This window comes from Pyricularia oryzae, chromosome 6 (genome assembly GCF_000002495.2).
Source record: "Pyricularia oryzae 70-15 chromosome 6, whole genome shotgun sequence".
Lineage (NCBI taxonomy): Eukaryota > Fungi > Ascomycota > Sordariomycetes > Magnaporthales > Pyriculariaceae > Pyricularia > Pyricularia oryzae.
Window position 1 is genome coordinate 3,185,957 of NC_017853.1, and position 18,495 is coordinate 3,204,451.

Below are 18,495 nucleotides of genomic sequence, written 5' to 3' on the forward strand. Positions count from 1 at the left end.
TGCGATGTTGCCAAGCCTCTTATAGGGTCATACTGTCAAGCTCTGGCCAAGAGACACTTGAGCGCATCAACCTTTGTAACTCAAAGTGCGGCGCGGAATCCTCCTGCTACACAGCATCGCAATCCGACGCTCCACGGCTGCATCAGTCCTGCTCAGCATGGAAAAAGATCCACAGTCAGCCTGGATGTCATCACCGCCTTGAGTTTGGACACGCAGTGGGTTCATTGGGCGCCTTCGCCACTTGGGATGTGCAGGGAGCTGAAAACATGACATCGAACCAGGTCCTCTCTACGGGGTTCCAGGACCCCTGATTGACTGAATGACAGGGGCAGTTGTTTGGCGAAATATCCTCAAAGGGGGTCGGTAAGCACAACTTTGCACGAAACGCGAATATGGGGGAGATCAGTTACATTCGAGAGTCTTTTCAGCTTGACAAAACCAGCGTAGTCATGTGTTTCCCTCTTGCTGGCTGGACACTGATTCCATGGGCAAATGAGGAGTGTCGAACTGGTGAGATCCTATCTGGCCAAACGCAATACGATCAAGGCGAGTCTTCAAAACCAAACGGAGCCTCGAGTCGGGGAGGGCATCTTCGATGTAGAGAACCTCGTCTAGCGGCTTCATCTGGCCTCACTGGCTTCTTGTACCAGAGTGGCCATGCGAAAAAAAGACCCTGGCTACCTGTCAGTACCCAGTGTGGGACGGCAGCAATGACGACATCCCAGTGGTTGCAAAAAAAAAAAAAAAAAAAAAAAAAAAAAAAAAAAAAGGTAGAGCCGGCGTGACGCGGGCGTGTGATAGAGAAGATGCGGCACGGGGAGTCGACGTAGGATACAGCTCAGCGGACAAGGAGGCACGATAGACGACGAGGGTGGCAGGGGTCGACCGATCGGCATATAATGGTGTCTCACTCCTATAGTAGCTCGATATGAGGTAGGAAAAGAAGAAGGAAAAAAAGGTGATCATTCCGGGTCAAACCGCAGGATTCGGTCAAGGGGCTTGCAAATGTATAAATTGTGGTAGAGTAGGAGGACCCTTGTCGTGGCCATGGTGGCCTGAATAGGCACCTTTCTAGCGGGCGGTCGGCTCATAGCGACAAGCTTTGGTAAGCTGCCAAGAGTATGACACAAACACCACCGGTCGGAACACCAATGACTTCTACATACAAAACCGCAAAACGCAGTTGATTAAAGATCCAAAATCAAAATCACAAACTTCCTGGAGCTTGTTTCTTTTAAACCCATTGTCAAATATTCCAAGTTTGAAGTGGGTACAATTTTCTCGATTTGATGTTCTTAAAACCACAGCCTGGCTTGGCTGCCTGGGTCCTGTCAGATTTGCCAGCGCTGCAGGTTGACAAAGTCACTTAGGGCTTACTGATGGATTGTAGGCAGTGGATACCCTCACAGTAACCCGTCGCTCCAGAGTGACGAGCCTATATTAAATCAAGTGGATTTGTTAAATCCGAGTTGCCTTCACTTCCTCTTTATATCGGTTGCACATTGCACTCCAGCCTCCAAAAGATTATGAGAGGCTGGAGGAACTTGCTGGCTACACCAGATACCCGGTATGCACCTCCCATCATTTCCTTTTGTTCTTGACCACATCATCAAACACTCAAAAGCCGACAACACAAGATTGAGAATCACACGTAAACATGCTGCCACGCTACTCTCTCCTTCTCTTTGGCTTGAGGGTTCACTTTGGCGCAACAGCTCAGCCCACTCGAAACGTCGACACTGCCCAAACTAGGGACCCGATTGATTTGGTTGAGCCCCTTGGACATTTGCTGAAAAGAAATCCAGGACGTCGATCGGGACGCACAACTGCATACGATCGCGACTTATCAGATGATGACTGTAAGTTTAACTGTGACGTCGTGTCTTTGCCTTTTTTTCTTCTTTTGTTACCCTCGTTGCAGCCATTCGTCGATGTGCATCAGTCACTTTGCGATGAGTTTTGAACGCATGCTAACCCAGTTACGAACGACAGCCATTTACATACCGGGCGGCGGTAGCTCTGATGATGAAATATACCCTTCGGACTCAGCATCCGTGATAAATATCCCACCACGGTCGAGACAGTCGACATCTCGCCGACCTGCCAAGCCCAGCTCCCGGGGCTCACGGAACGGGGAAGCTGCTGACTTGTCGAGAGGTGTAGGACGCATGCCAATAGACCCCGACAGGGAACCGTACGATAAGCCCCTGTACAAAGACCCATGGGACGCGCGTAACCCGAGCCCGGTCAGACAACCCCAAGACGCGAGACGCATGTCTGTAGATCCCGACAGCCAACGGCGTCGGCGCCCAGAGCGGGACGACTACGATGCCGTCCCGAGCTCCCAGGGCCCAAGGCCTCGCCATGAGAAGACCAGTACCCGCCGCCCCATGCCGGCTGCTGGCGTCGACGAGGGCCGGGGAGCCCCATCCAGCAGTCGGCCATACAGCTACGGCGCAGGGCATTCGGGCAGCTCTGGGCTTGGCCAAGGAGGGTACCCCGCAGGTGCCAGGGGCGATGTGCCACGTCCGCCGCCGTCGGCCCACCGGCGAAAAGCTTCCCGGCCAGAGAATGTCGGCACTGATCGCACGCCAAGGTCTCATGGCGCTGCCAGGGAGCCAGGATTCGTGATTTATCTGAAATGGAATGGCGAATTTGGTTCATTGTACGTCAATGAAAGGGACCTCGCGTCCTACACGGTCGCTCATCTTCGGGTCTTGTCCCAGGGCATATTTCCAAAGTTGAAGGACATCTATAGCTATGCCTTCGTCTTTGAGGATAAGGTAATATTGGACCCAGCCAATCTGCCCAGCTTGGGCGTTACAGAAAATTCGGTCATCAAGCTGGTGCCCCTGAAAAATGTCTATGCAGAAACCTTGAGGACAGGTAGACCTCATCTCAGCAGCCGACCAGTACCAGGCCCTCCCCCCGCTACGAAACTGATCACCGACGGCCGTGGAAAGGGCAGGGGTGCTGTGCCACTTTCGAGCAACAGCGACAGTGAATAAGAGAGCAGTAGCCGTGGCTCTGGGGGCCAAGAAGCTAGCCTACAGCAAATCGATACTGTTGGTTGACTGGAATGTATTACAAAGTAGGCGGTAAAGGAAGTGCAGGGGCCCTTTATGGATAGTGACCCTTTTCATATTCCACCTGACCAATGTACAAGTTACGTACCTTGGTTAATGCATACTCTGCAGCCGCATTTCCAAGTCCACTCCAACAGTAAACGCCACCTCCCTCGTCATCGGAGTCGGAACCCTCGTCGTCAGAGTCGAACCACTCCCATCCTCCCTTGATCTCATAACCAGGAGGCATCTTCTGCCACTCGAGATTCAGAGTGTACCCGCAATTAGGCTCTATGTTAAAGCCGATTTTCTTTCCATCCAGAGTCATTACCCACGTGTTATCGCCAACGTTGCCATTGGTCGTGTAAATGAAGTCAGACCCTTTCCAAAGATTCATGACGCATTTCAGGACCTCGCCATGCACCTGAGAAATCACAAGAGCTATTATAAGCAAAGCTGTTGTGTGCTGCATGATCAGAGTCTTGTAATCTATAGGTACCGGTGGTTTAGCTTTCGAACATTTGGAGCAGGGAAACGCCCCTGAACCTACATTAGCAAAAGTTATATTGCTTATGTGATGCAAAGAGGATGAAAAAGTAGGATATTTTCAGTCGGCTGGGGATTCTCAAGCGTTGTGGTGACGAATGACAGCTTTGTCATGAGGGTAAAGCCTAATCAACATGAATGGCTTGAACCACTTGAATTATACCGAAATCGGTTTAAACACCTCCTTTACAGGGCCGTTATTTTTAGGGCTTGAAAAATTAATCTCAAAACCCCTTATTTTTTTCCGATCATGTGTGATGCGAGAATAACGATAACAGTCATACAACGGTACCACAGTCCTTTACATAACTAGCTACAATGGATCCGGCTCCGATTCATGGCACACACGGCAACTCCGAACATCCATGGACCCGCAAGGGCACCGGTCGTTCCGCTTCCCAGATCCATGGCAAGCAAGGTGCACGAGTCGCAGCCCATTTACTATATATATATCAGGTATAATCTCATATCCGTCGGTCGTGCATTCTTTTATATATATATATATATATATATATATATATATATATATATATATAGAAATAAAAGTTAAACCAGTTGGCCTACCCGGTTGACAAAAGGACTACCAGATACCTAGCTATTTGTCCAAAGACCCCGGAAATTTCGAATGCCACAAATCACGAGATGGGCAAGTACTGGGAGATGAGAGTGTGTATGCTTGCCACTTGGAGTTGCAAATCACAAACCCCAGTATTGCCTGTCTTGCGATTGCCAGTGAAGACGTGGAGCAAGGTAATCAGAAAATGTGAATCGGTGCTCTTTTTGTGATCCTAGTATAAGCTTAAGCCTCTGGCTAGCGGCGTTGGATTCGGACGTGTGACGGTGCGACTTGGATATGACGACTACAGGATATCTCCAGCGGCCCATCCATACCCGTGCAGGGGCAAGCATTGCATACGCCTCTGTGGTATGAGGCGAAAAAACCCGCCCCTTCACGGGGTACCACATATATATGGGCCATTATTAATTTAACCTTTCGCGGGTACCAACAAGTACCTGACTTTCTGTTCTTTTTTTTTTTTTTTTTGTCGAAAACTATTACCCAAGCCGGCAAAGTTTACAAAACCCACGGCATTGAATTAGTGTGCAACAGGGGGGACTTTTACCGTTACCACCATAGAATGTATATGATACGGTGTTGTGGCTCGAAAGATGAAGAATTGCATAAACGCGTGATATAATTTTTAAAGTGCGGCTAATTTGAGCATTTCATGCGTAGGCATATAAAGTTGTAATTGTAGGCACTAGTGCGGTTTATTTTATATCAAGAAGAAATATTGTACATAAAAGGCCGGTTGAGATACTGACTGAGTAGTAATGGACATCAATTGTTCCATCATAGTGTCAACTGTCAACATAGAGATCACCTTCCAAACTTTACATTCGGACTCCTTTCTCCACCTTGTCGTTAAAACTCTACCTTGAAAGCCAACCTGCGGATCCTTATCCCACTTTTGCAATCTTCGCCATTCAGCCAGTTCGTCAAAATGCGTTTCCAAACTATCAGTCTAGCCATCTTCGCCACGGCTCAGCTTGGCTTGGCTGCTCCTACCAGCGGCGCCGCCGACAGCATAATTCACCGTCTGGTGGCCCGTAAAGAATCATTTGCAGAGTGTTATCAAGATTGCAGACGAAGGTTCTTCGAGAAGCAGAAGCCGGGTGAGAAAAAAAAATTTGACTTGAATTCCAAGAGTTCTGTTACGACCAGGATTGGTACCGACACGATTGGGCAAGAATGAGAAAGGTGTCGGGTGTGAGGATCAGGCCCCTAGACCTACCCTCAGAATCACGACTCGGCTCCACACCGAGCCAGGGATCGGACAAGGATCCACTACCTCCGGATTTAAGCGCGTCTCTTGAGCGCGTCGTCGATTGTAATTTCTCTCTTCTCTTCAGTTTAGAATTTTCGTCGATAGCGCCTAATACACTGAGGTTCTCCGATGTATGCCTGGCCGTGACATAATTCTAAACTCGCTATGATTTGCTGGTGAAGCAATTAAAATATATCGTTCAATCCCTTTATTCAATCGTTCACCACGTCGGCTGTGCACGACGGTAAACTAGGCCACAGAAACAGAGGACACCATTCGCGAAATCAATGTCGCCGCGTAAGAATTACGGCCCACCGATTCGCCAATCCCAACGCGTGACAAACGCATACTCAGCAAAGCCAGATAATTTGGCTTCAGGCACTGCTACTCCCAACACCGAAGGTTCGGATCAAAACGGAGAGATTACAGTTGCCCCAGTGAGCCCAGAGCCAGTAGAGCCCGCTCCTACCAGCGCCAACACAGAGCCTGAAGAGCCCGTTGAGCCCCAATCCGACACAGAGCAAGATCAGCCAGTCGACAGCATCGAAGTTGACGGATCGTACGAGTACGAGTCAGTTTCTGAGCACCCAGGAGAGGCGCGAAGCCCTCCCCACCAACCTTCTGCCAAAACGTCAGACGGCAGGAACGAAATTCCGAAATTTCCAAGCAGAGCGCCCTCGCCTGCCGCCCAAATGAGAAGCGAAATGGCAAACGAAAGCGAAAACACAACCGGCCAGGCCACCATCACTCAATCGCAGTTGCAAGACCTCTTGGCTACTATTGCCCAACTGAAGGACCAGTTGGCCACCCAAAACAACTCCACCAGTAATGGAGCCCGTGGGGTTACACCCTTTAACAGCGCCTTCGGTGGGACCGATTTTAAACCTGTTGGATTTGCCGCCCATGATGCCTTTAGGCCCTACGGAAATGGCCAAATTAGCGTTAACCCCGGGTATGATAGAAAAGCCCGCAAGACCGGCGTTGACCCCGGATCTTTCGAGGGTAAGGACGACACCTTCGACACGTGGATCATCCAAGTCGCCGATATGATGGAAGAAGATGAAAGCACTTACAAGACCGAACGTAGCCGTATGGCAGCCCTTTTTTCGTTAACAAAAGGACCGCCTAACGACCTATTGCGTAGCCGTTACGCCTCGAAAGAAAACCCTTTTAGCGGTGTTGCCGAGATGGTCGCAACTTTAGCTGCGGTGTACCACGACGATAACCAAGGCACTAAAGCACGCCGAGAACTGGCTGAAATGATGTTTGACCCAGCAGACAAAACTATGGACATCCATGTTTTTGTTGGCAAAGTTAACACTTTGGCGGACCGCGCCAACATTCTCAAATCAGAGCGTAAAACCCTACTATACGAACATATTCCGGCAAAATTGAACACCCAGCTTTTCGACGACGCTAAAAATCCGGATATATCGTACGAGTCTTTCGTGAACAAAGTCGCCAACGCTGCACTGGCTAATCAGCGCGCCTACGAGGAAAACCTTAAACGGAAACAGGCTAAAAAGGGGCGCCAATCGCCCGAGCCTCGTCGTCGCCGTTCCCGCGATTACGAACACAGGAGAGAGGTTAAAACAGCGACTCCCACACCCGTTAAGGAAGTAGTCACTCTTTCCGACAAGGAAAGGAGCGCTCTTTTGGACGCAGGTCTTTGTTTTCTATGTAAGAAGGCCGGCCACCAATCCCGTCACTGCCCCGATCGCAAAATTATCGCCAATATGTTACAGGCTCTGGACCATGTGGATTCGTATTCGCAGCCTGACAATTCGACTCGCAACTCGTCGTCGACTTCCTCGTCTGATTCGGAAAACTGCTAAGGCTGCCGGAAGTCTCCTCGGCAGTCTGCATGCCTCAGATAGCTAAAATCGATAGATCACCCAAATTAAACACCTTCCTTGCTCCCATTCAACTGCAAGACAAAGGTCGTGGTCTCAACGCCCAAGCTCTCTGTGACACCGGAGCAGATGTGTACTTATCCATTCGACCAAGCCTGGCGAGAAAGGTCGCCCAACGTTTAGAGCTACCTATCAAAAAGCTCCCCAAACCTTTGGACTTTGGAGATTTTAACCGGAAAGTTACCGCAAGAGCCACCAAATACCTTCGGCTCACTTTGCAAATCGACGGACGACAATTCCCACGGCAGAAATTCATCCTCCTTGAAACGGCCCACGATGTGTTTATCGGACAAGAATGGTGGACGAAGCATCGAGTAGGCTTATTCCCAGCTACCCGCAGCTTCGTTTGGCCCAACGACCTGCCCGCCATGGCCCAATACTCACCCGCAATCGTTGTACAACGTTCGAATCCGCCTCTGGACCTTGAGGCCCAAGCTGACGCAGTCCGCCGGGACCGCAAGATGGAACAAGAAGACCGTCGCATCCAGGTCCACAAGATACTTCGAAGCCCTAAACGCCAACACGAAAACCAGGCTCAGATCGCAGAAATTAACGCCTTCCCGACTATCCCAAAGACCGTTTCTAACAAAGGCCTGCCAGCTAATATTTGTGCCCTCCTTAACGACCCTCGTCAAGATCGATGGAAACGATCCCCGTTACCCACGGAGCCTATACCGTTGGTACCAGTAAACGATACGCCTACGACCAGCCTGAATGCGGTATCAGCCCTGCAGTGGAACAAGACTCACGATGGACGTCCCATTCCATTCCCTGCAGACGAAGACCCGGAGCACATCGCGCAAGTACGAGCCAAGTTACCCAAAGCACTTGCCCACCTTGAGGGTTTCTTTTCCAAAAAGGCGTCGACGATTCTCCCGCCTAGCCGACCCGGCTTCGACGTGGTTTTGGAACTCGAGAAACCTTTGGAGGGGAGGCCAGCCCGCTATTCGACCCCTTTCGCGATGATGGAGTTGGAAAAGGAAACCATCGACGAACTTCTGAGGATCGATTTCATTGAACGGACAATGGAGGAGACCGCAGCTTCGACTCTGTTCGTTCCTAAACCGCAATCGAAGGAGCAGCGTTTTTGTGTGGATTACCGATGGGTAAACAAATTCATCAAAGGACGACAAGTACTTGCCCCCGACGTGGCCGGGACGTTGAGCAAGTGTGGAAAAGCCCGGAGGATGACCAAGATCGACATTATTCGAGCTTTTAACAGATTGCTAATGGATCCGAAGTCACGGTATTTAACGGCGTTCAAAACGCGACAAGGCACATTTCAGTGGAAGGTCCTACCCTTTGGACTGAAGGTCGGACCCGCCTGGTTCCAAGCTTTTATCAACGCTCAGCTTAATGAACTGCTGGACGCTTTCGCGAGCGCCTACGCAGACGACGTGTTGATTTACACCGAGGATAAATCGGAGCAAGTCCATTTTGAGCAAACCGAGGAGGTTATTTACAGGCTGCACAAAGCCGGACTCCAAGGCGATATCAAAAAGTCAAGCTTCGGCGTTTTCGAAATCGAGTACCTGGGTTTACTTCTAGAGATCGGTAAAGGTATCCGCATCGACCCCAAAAAGGTCGAAGCCATCACCAGCTGGCAATGGGACGATGTCACCTCCGTTTCCGCAGTACGATCCTTCCTAGGCTTATGCAATTTCGTTCGGACGTTCTGCCATCACGCCAGCGAACAAGCAGAACCTCTGACCCGATTATTGAAAAAGGGAGTCCCGTTCGAAAGAGGCCCCGAGCAGAAATCTGCCTTTGAAGCGCTGAAACAGCTGGTGATCACCGCCCCCGTGATGAGTTTCTTCAAACCCGGTATGCCTGTCAGGATGGACACCGACGCCAGTGGCAGGGCCACCGCCGGTGTCGTGTGGCAACAACAGGACGATGGCAGCTGGAAGCCAATCGGCTATTCGTCCAAAACCATGTCCCCTGCTGAACAAAACTATCCGATTCAGGACCAGGAGCTATTAGCTGTAATTAATACGCTAAAGGACTTCGAACCAGCCCTGTTGGGTACCAAGTTCTGTGTTTTCACCGATTACCAGGCCCTAATTTATTGGTCGACCAAGAAACTTTTGTCCGCTCGCCAGATACGATGGGCTGACTACCTGGCCAACTTCGACATCACCTTTAAATACCGTCCCGGCAAGGATAATGTGGCAGCCGATGCCCTTTCGCGCAAAACCATCGACAACCCTACGGTCAAGGCCCGAGCTGTGTTAGACCGCACCATTGCACTAATCCCTCCAGAAAAGATCGACTCCCGACCCGGCGAACCTCTTCCAACCATTAGCAACTTGGAACCCTCCGCACCGCAGGGAGCTGACCTGGTGGCCCTTATCCTGGAAGAAAACCTGAAACAGAACCTAGGTCACCACGACAGTCTGTTAACGGTACCCGAGACTACCCAGGATGGCAAAATCTTCTTAAGAACGGCTCTCATCCGCGAAGCTCATGAGCCCAAGATCTTCGGCCATGGAGGCCAGAATAAAACCCTCAGCCGCCTGAAAAAGGACTATTGGTGGCCCGACCGAAATCGAGACGTCAAACGCTACATTAAGAATTGTCGCGAATGTCAACGCAACAAGGTACGACATGATAAGACGCCTGGGCTGCTGCACCCACTGGAGATCCCTAGACGGTGTTGGCAGCACGTAATGGTAGACGGCAAAGATATGCCCAAGGATAAAGAAGGCTACGATTACGTCTGGGTCTTTATCTGCCGATTGACCAAACTTTTGGCCACCCTACCGGGAAAAAAGACGGACACCGCGGAGACCTTGGCCATGCGGTATTATCAGACCGTGTACCGTTGGAAAGGCGTCCCCGATTTATGGCTTTCCGACAACGCCGGACCGTTTATATCCGAGTTCCTAAACACTTTAAACGAGTTGACAGGAACAAAGTATAAATATGGAAGCGCCCGCCACCCTCAAAGTCAGGGCAGCGTCGAAATTACCAACGCTGAATTGGATCAGAAAATGCGCTTTTATGTAGACAAATACCAAACGAATTGGCGACGGCATATCCCCGCTTTCGACTTCGGCCACAACTCGTCCGTCCACGCCTCTATTGGCATGGCACCGATCGAAGCAGAAACCGGAGCTCGCCCTAGAGACCCGCTCTCTTTACCTTTACCCGAAGAAGACCTGGAGACCGGTCAGCAACAAAAGGCGCTGGAAATGGTCCGCCAAGCCCGGCAAGCTCAGGAACTGGCCCGCAACAACGGACTCGGAGCGCAGATAGAGCAACAGAGGCAGGCTAATAAGAAGCGGCGACCGGTCGACTTTACGGTGGGAGATGCGGTTTACGTTAGCAAAAAGGGTTTTTCCACCGAAGCTCCTACGACCAAGTTGGACTCGCAAAATGCAGGACCATGGACGATTCTCGAGGAAAAGGGCCACAGCTTCATTCTCGACACCCCTGCCTGGTATAAAGGTAGTAAGCTGTTCCACGCCAGCCGACTGCGCAAGGCAGCAACGGATCCATTACCTCAGCAGTATCAAAAGCCGGAACCACCGGTCGAAATTAACGGAGAACCGGAGTGGGAAGTGGAGCAAGTGTTGGCCTCACGTCTATTCGGACGAAAGAAGACGTTGCAATATCAGGTATCGTGGGTCGGACTCGACCCTGATGAGACATGGTATGAGGCCCGCGACTTGAAAAATTCACCAGTACTGCTGGATACCTTTCACAGGGAGTACCCGGACGCAGCAGGACCTCCGGTAAGTTTGCAACAGTGGATCAGGAGCGCAGCAGAGGATGTTTTTGCGGAGGACGGACCCGAGGACAATGTTGCCGAGCACGATGCGAAAAAGACACGAGAGCGGAGGAAGGCCCCGAGGAGACACACGTAACAGACTCAAGACTCTGACCGCCTACGTCGATCAGGCCTTAGAGGGGGGTAATGTGAGGATCAGGCCCCTAGACCTACCCTCAGAATCACGACTCGGCTCCACACCGAGCCAGGGATCGGACAAGGATCCACTACCTCCGGATTTAAGCGCGTCTCTTGAGCGCGTCGTCGATTGTAATTTCTCTCTTCTCTTCAGTTTAGAATTTTCGTCGATAGCGCCTAATACACTGAGGTTCTCCAATGTATGCCTGGCCGTGACAGCGACGTTCCGTCGACGAGCGACCAGATTTTAATTTAGCGACGCAATTAAATATAGCGCAAAAAAATTAGCCAAAAAGGAAGGAAAACCAGAACAGGGATTAAAAAAATACGGATTATTTAAAGGCTAAAGGGATTTGGCCAAAAAAAGGAAATCTAATATTACGACCAAATAATTGGGCCGGTACCAAAAAGGCCAGGTGGGGTTACACCCCTTTTAACGACATTCGCCCAAAAGAGATACCGACCGGCAAAATAACAATTATTTAAAAATAAGGCCACGAAATTTCACGTAATTTTACGTAACGGCCAAATAAATAAATCTTTATAATTTGTAAAATTTTAATTGAGAATTATAAATTAAATAAATTAAAAGGGATTATATTCGGAATATAGTTTATATAAGGTACGTTTATTACCATATAAATAAATTCGATTTTAGGATTGTTTAGCAGCAATTAAACTTTAATTAACCTTAATATTTATTTGAGGACGATTATAATTTTACCCCCAATTATTAAAAATCCCAGTTACCCAATCAGACGCTCAGTTGCTTTAACCCACTGTATTTTACCCTAAGAACAGGTTACCCCGATACCTTGATCGTAACACATTGGCAGGTCCACACAGCAATTATCTGCACTGGGTACTTTTAGGGTGGGATTTTCGGCCAAATCAGATACGAGGTATAGTAATAGATAAGGGCGCCATAAAAAAACAATAGGGTAACGGTAAAGGAGGTCACGTAATTAAAATTCAGCGGCGTGTTCCATGGTGCGTGGCGTGCAAAATTCCGGTCACAGCTCCAATATAGGATGGGACAAATTTGGAGGGAATTTGGCTGGGGATAAATCCCAAACCGTGTTTCCGCAATATTGCTCCTGGGTGGGATACGGAATGGATACGAATGGGTGCTTAATAGCTCGAAATAAATGCTCGTTAATTTAACCTTTAATAAAAATTCAATTTAAAAAATAAAATAATTTTCACAAAAGAAAATTTGAACAAAAGTTTTGATTTGATTTATATGTTTTAGTTTATCATTTAACTGGGGTGTTACGATCAAGGTATCGGGGTAACCTGTTCTTAGGGTAAAGTACAGTGGGTTGAAGCAACTGAGCGTCTGACTGGGTAACTGGGGTTCTCAATGACTGGGGGTGAAGTTATGATCGTTCTCAAGTAAGTATTGAGGTTAACTAGAGTTTGATTGCTGCTAAGCAATCCTAGAATCGAATCTATCTACACGGTAATGAGCGTGCTTTATATAGTCCGTTGTCCCTGGTAGTGATATGTTTGCTATGTCGGATATGTTGGTGAGCGGTCATATCACTCCTATCACTTGCTATGGGTGCTATGTGATTCTTGGCACCTATCAGTCATAGCACCCTCCTCTGGTCACGTGCGGTCACGTGACCCTTTCCATATGTAATCCTCTTTCTGTCGGTCGGTACCATCCTTGGTTGATTGTCGTCAGGAGGGGTGTGACCCCACCTGGCCTTTCTGGTACCGGCCCAACTGTCTGGTCGTAACATGGGGGGTGAAAATTAATATAAATAAACATTCTTTTTTTATTTTATATATTAATTATATTATAATTTTAATATCGAAAACTATATTCGAATATTAAAAATTCCAAATTTAATTTATATATTTTAATACTATTAAAATTGGATTAATAACGTGAATTGTATTTACGCTAAAATATATTTGGGTTGAGTTTTCCAACAGCGATAATGGCTCACGGCTTTGTCGAAAATTAAGGTTTTATAACCCCTTTTTTGAGGGGGCCCACAACGAACATCCCCCAAATACTTTCAAAAACATTACTCGACTAATTGTTAATATCAATGCGTTAATAATCAGCCACCCTTTACTAGTATGTACGGATGATCATTTAATCGCTTCATTGATCACGCAAGAGAGTATAGTATGGTTTATTAATATCCTGCGCATGACAGTACCGTGCGCACTGTTTGCACATGGACCTGGGTCCAGAAGAAATATAACCTCAGATCCCTGAAGGCGCTACAACGGCTGAACAGTGTTCTCTCTCCTCAGCACGCGCGGCCCGTCGACAAGCACTCAAGATTATATACATTCTTTGTTCATCAGCAAAGACACATTGTCAACCTGGCATCCAAGCTTGGTTTCGGCGTCTTCATCCGAGAGCCAGGGCAATAGCCCCTTAGATGCACTGAGAGTACCAGTCGTTGGAGTAGGTGCACTTGCTGCCAGACTGACAGCAAGTCGCGCCACTCCAACCCGAGCCACCACATTGAGCCCATTGGGCAGCGCAGGCGCCTCCGCTAGGGGGAGGCGAGGTCGGAGCTGGAGGGTTACCACCGGCCGTCGATGTTGGGCGTTGAGTCGTAGTAATCATGGTGGTGGTCTGGCTTCCACCATTGCCCCGGTTGCCCTGAGCAGAGTCAGTCAATTGATTTGTCATGCAAAACACCCAACAAGTCATCAAACAAGAAACATGCTGACTCACCATGATGCCGAACCAGGTCAGGGCCTCCGTCTCATTGGTAGGCACGACGTGTCCGAAGCCGTGGCCCCAGATCCCTTGCAGCCGGTCACCGTATATGTACCTGGTCAGGCGGGGTCCCGGGCTGTTGTTGACGGCAGCGGAGGCCACGCCGGAGTAGCCGAAAACGCCCGACCACTCCTTGACCGACTCGTTGAAGCTGGCAATGTTTAGCGTGGTGTCGACGTCGCCGTGGAAGACCTGCATGCGCGGGTACTGGCCGCTGTACCCCGGGTACATGTTGCGCACGATGGCGGCCTACTCGGCCGGCGTGTGGTGCAGCTGCCCGCCGGCGCACTGGCTGTTCCACCCGCGGACGGTCCCCGTGCGGAAGCAGCCTGCCGGCTCGCCGCTGAACTCGGAGGCGGCGGCAAACATGTCGGGGTATGCGGCAGCCATGACTTGCTATACGTTGACCACTCTGCATCAGTATCCCATGCCGCGGTGTGTGAGTCAAGACATGGTGAGGGGAGTCTACTCACAGTCATCATAGCACCAGAAGATTCACCAGTGACGTAAACACGGCTGGCATCGCCATTGTACTTTTGCAGTGCGTAGCGCACCATGTTGGCGAGGCCTGTGCTGTCGCTGCCGCCGTCGTGCTTGAGGCTTTGGTCGCTCGAAACGTCCCAGCAGGCTCCGTCGGTCGGCGTCTGGCCGTAGATGGCAATGTAGCCATACTGCTCGGCCAGCTGGCCGTACTTGGTCGTGCCGAAGAAGTTGGTGGCGGTCCAGGCGCAGGCGTGCAGGACCAGCACAATGGGTGGCTTGGCCTGCAACTTGGCCGGCACGTATATGAACATCTTTATGCCCGACGGGTTGTTGCCAAAGTTCTGCACCTGCGTCAAGGACGCGCGCTTGATGAGCTGGCTTTCCTGACCGAGGGCGTTGCCCCCAAAGCTGGCCAGGGCCGCAAGGCCCGTCATGAGATGGCTGAAGCGCATGATGTTGGCGATGTGGAGTTTCTGGTAGTGATGCGGCTAATTCTTTCGACTAGGATCAAGCCTGTTTCCAAGCTTTTTGGCAGCATAAATAGCAGCTTTAAATACTCAGCGGTAGGGGAGGTGAGCGGGCAAAACGGATCGTTACATCCCGCTATTTCCATTTTGGTCACTGGTTGCCACCCTGAATCAGCGCGGTTTTCCCGGTCAGAACACGGAAGCAATTTGTCAATGACATACTCCGTGGAGATACCAGTATCTCCACTGTTTGCTTCTTCGAAGCTTCCCAGTGGATTGTCGACTGTGATTTTTGCAACGCGATTGTCGAAATGCTTTTGTTTGGAATTTTGCACTAGACTAAATGTTTTGCATTTCCTGTGCCACGGACCAATTTATATATCGTCGCCAATGAATGTCTTGGGCGACATGGCAAGCAGCAGAGAATTGCTTGTGGGTGGTCCACTTTTTCGTTATGGGAATCAAATGCTCGAAATCACGGAAATTATTTTTCCACCTCATAGACGGCCAAGGGTTGTTCAGACGAAACGAGAGTGACAGCATGACTAGGGGCAAACAACGGTTCGCTAGCTTCAAAAAAGGGCGACAAAAGTCGGTTGCACGCACATGATCAGATTTGCTCGGATTACAAGTGCGCAGTGCTTCTTAAACAAGAACGCTCGGTATTGTAGTCACATACGACCATAAAAGCTAAGTGTAAAAAAAGAAGAAAGGCACGCAATGCCAATCGCGTGCACGCGCTTAAGTAAATATACAACAACGAACCCTGTCACATTATCACGTGGGGTGGAGCTAGTCACGGTTGGCAGTCGCCCAGGCACGCCACTCCGACATGGATAATCTCACCAGCCATTTCAAGTCAAGGGTTGATACTATGGCATAGGGTCTACGATAGTAAATAGAAAAATCCCAATGAGACTTGAAGCCGAGATTGCCGTAGTTACAGCATAAGATAAGTAGAGCGAATCGTTCGTTGAAAATAATGCACTACGAACTGTACTAAATACATTGAAGGAGTATTCCGAGTATATGAAGCAGGTCCAGACCAGTGCCCGTATATGGATTAAGAATTTGTTCGCATTACAATTGCTTGGAGGCGAGGTATACAACTACGTTCAACCATATTTTCAAACATTTCAAGTGCGCAATTAACAACAAATATGTAAGTAGAATATGTATGGTGCTGGGAGGGATAGGGCTCTCAAGTAGTTATAATGAACACAATTTATATTAATCCTTCATTTTATATCACCTGTGGATAAATAAGCGACATGTACAAATTAGTTTTAATATAACCAAGTTTAGTTCTAGCGTTCCAGTTTTTAGTGGGCTTTTGAAGGATATTACTGGTAATACTGAACACGCCCGAGTAAGTTTCCGTTGTATATTTGGCTAATAATCTATAAATATATGTTCCCATTAAATTTAAGAATAGATCTAGCTACTCTGACTAGCGCAAATTTAAGCAACAGACAAGGAATTTGTAATTCATTACTTGAAAGTTTTCAAACCTGTATAAGTATCCAGCTGTCTCAATTGACTTGTTTCCTTCGTCGATACAATCCATGCAATAAAGCAGCTGCTATTGTATGAGCTTGAGAATCAGTCGAAAATCTTGCAAACATGAATCCTTTTTATTTTATTCTTTGTTTTATTACGCTAGTAAGCAGCGTTGCAGTAAATCCGGCTCACCATGAGAATAATCTTGAGGCGAGAACCAGCAGTGGGAGGGGCTCGACAGCTCAGGACGCGACACTTGGAATTCCTCCACCCCTTAACGTCGATCCAAAAAGAGTGCAGGTTTGGATACGCCTCGACAAGACCATTCCGACAGAAGACTTTTACAAAAATGATCAGGGCTTTACGCACACTGCATTGAAGAACCTTATCAGAGAAGCAGGCGGCCAGCATACCGATGTAGTTGTTGGTAACAAGGACAAATGGATCGAATATGGGATGTTTTTCGAAAGAGGACCATGGGCGGATTCTGCTGAAAGCGCCTTGGGTTACCCCACAAGAGTTAGAGTTTACGACCTGAAACCCAAACAAAACGTTAAATGGACTTACGTGGGATTGCTTGATGCTAGCATCAAATCGCCAGTTGATCCTATCTTGTTGGAAGAAGGTAAGTTTCATTCTCATCCAAACGTGTTAAGAGACATATTTCCAATTGCAGTCTTTGGAATTTTGAACTAACATTATAATCTATTATATAACTACAGCCAGGAAGCTGGGAGGACACAGTTATTCAACCGAAACTTGGAATTGTATGACTTTCACTAATGAATTTGTAAAATTGCTTCGACCTCATATGGGGTAAGACGCCTTGGTGTTGAGAAGGATTGGTGTGGAAAATTAGCTTAACAATTTTGTTTGGCTGTAAACCGTTGCGTGGTGCTAGGGAGACAATGGTAATGATTTGCAAACTTTATATTAGAAATTACACACTTACCCAATTAGAAGAAGTTAGGTTTCGGATACAGTTATATAAAATACGTTCGTTGTTACAAGTTACCGTATCCGCTAAAAAGAACTCCAATGACCTTCCATTTCAAAATCTTATTAAAACTTCGATATTTCGACGGTTTGAAAACATATTTTAAGTACTCAAAAGCGACAAGTTAAACTTGTTAAATTGAAATATTACGATGGAAGTTTACGTATATCGCCGCGTTATCCATAAAATTATATTAGTTGGAAAAGGTGGTTTTTCTCCCAACCTTATATCAGCAAGTGCGGAAAAGTCGATACCTTTGTCTTCCCACTGTAGTAAAGTAAGGACCTGATTCACAAATATGACTGCAGGGTTAGGCCTGCCTAGACTTTTAGTGGTTAATCAAAATTACAGGCTCAGTCAATGCTATGAGTCGGGCGGTCATGCAGCCCCTTTTCAGCCTCTTAGGTCATCCCTCCGGTGGCAGAATCAGTAATGCTGCTGGAACAACAGTGACCTTTCCGCAGATTGGATCCCCGGTTCGATAGGTGGACGCGCAGTCCGGATAAATCACGAATAAAGTACCCATGAATCTACGAAGCCCTTTTATTTTGTATTTGGTGCAAATTGACAAACAATTCCCCTTTAGATTTGAGATAGACAGAAACAAACAAAGCGATACGCAGTACTTATTTATCTCAACCGTAGTCCCTATCCGCAGGTTAGATCTATGACCAATTGCATTTGGCAAACATGCAAGGGATGACTGGAAGCAATACCAGATAGACTCTCAGCATCCCCATTCCCAGGCGCACTCGTGAAGAGAGGTGTCCATACGTTTGCCAAGGTGGGAAAGGAGGGCTGGGAAGAAAGCTTGATACGTTCTGTAGCATGAAGCTTTATATCTAATTAAGAGGATTAATTCTGGCGCTAACAACCTTTCTTGAAGACACAGCGTAGGTCGCTCTGGTAAATGGGAGCTTGGTAGAGTACCACGCGGACGATCATCTGAGCTTGGCTGGTCAAAGAGATTACCAGGCCAAGATCCGTGACCAGCACATGGAGCTTTGCGAAGTCAAATGTCATATGTTAGCTG

The 18,495-nt window shown here is 48.3% G+C and overlaps 4 protein-coding genes across 4 annotated transcripts; 2 read left to right on the forward strand and 2 right to left on the reverse strand.

Moving 5' to 3' along the window:
• Window positions 1-1,657: 1,657 nt before the first annotated feature.
• On the forward strand, window positions 1,658-3,008 carry MGG_17765 (uncharacterized protein; the record flags this gene model as incomplete). Its single annotated transcript, XM_003720091.1, has 2 exons — window positions 1,658-1,859; window positions 1,993-3,008. 2 exons carry the CDS (start codon window positions 1,658-1,660, stop codon window positions 3,006-3,008), a joined length of 1,218 nt encoding a protein of 405 aa, XP_003720139.1.
• Window positions 3,009-3,120: 112 nt separating this feature from the next.
• Window positions 3,121-3,462, reverse strand: MGG_17766 (uncharacterized protein; the record flags this gene model as incomplete). The annotated part of the gene is made up of 1 exon (XM_003720092.1): window positions 3,121-3,462. One exon carries the CDS (start codon window positions 3,460-3,462, stop codon window positions 3,121-3,123), a length of 342 nt encoding a protein of 113 aa, XP_003720140.1.
• Window positions 3,463-13,664: 10,202 nt separating this feature from the next.
• MGG_03746 (uncharacterized protein) lies at window positions 13,665-14,950 on the reverse strand (the record flags this gene model as incomplete). The annotated part of the gene is made up of 4 exons (XM_003720093.1): window positions 13,665-13,895; window positions 13,971-14,229; window positions 14,305-14,411; window positions 14,489-14,950. The coding sequence occupies 4 exons, from the start codon at window positions 14,948-14,950 to the stop codon at window positions 13,665-13,667; spliced, it is 1,059 nt and encodes a 352-aa protein (XP_003720141.1).
• A 1,638-nt stretch (window positions 14,951-16,588) lies between these two features.
• MGG_17767 (uncharacterized protein) lies at window positions 16,589-17,947 on the forward strand (the record flags this gene model as incomplete). Its single annotated transcript, XM_003720094.1, has 3 exons — window positions 16,589-17,090; window positions 17,188-17,232; window positions 17,814-17,947. The coding sequence occupies 3 exons, from the start codon at window positions 16,589-16,591 to the stop codon at window positions 17,945-17,947; spliced, it is 681 nt and encodes a 226-aa protein (XP_003720142.1).
• Window positions 17,948-18,495: the final 548 nt, after the last annotated feature.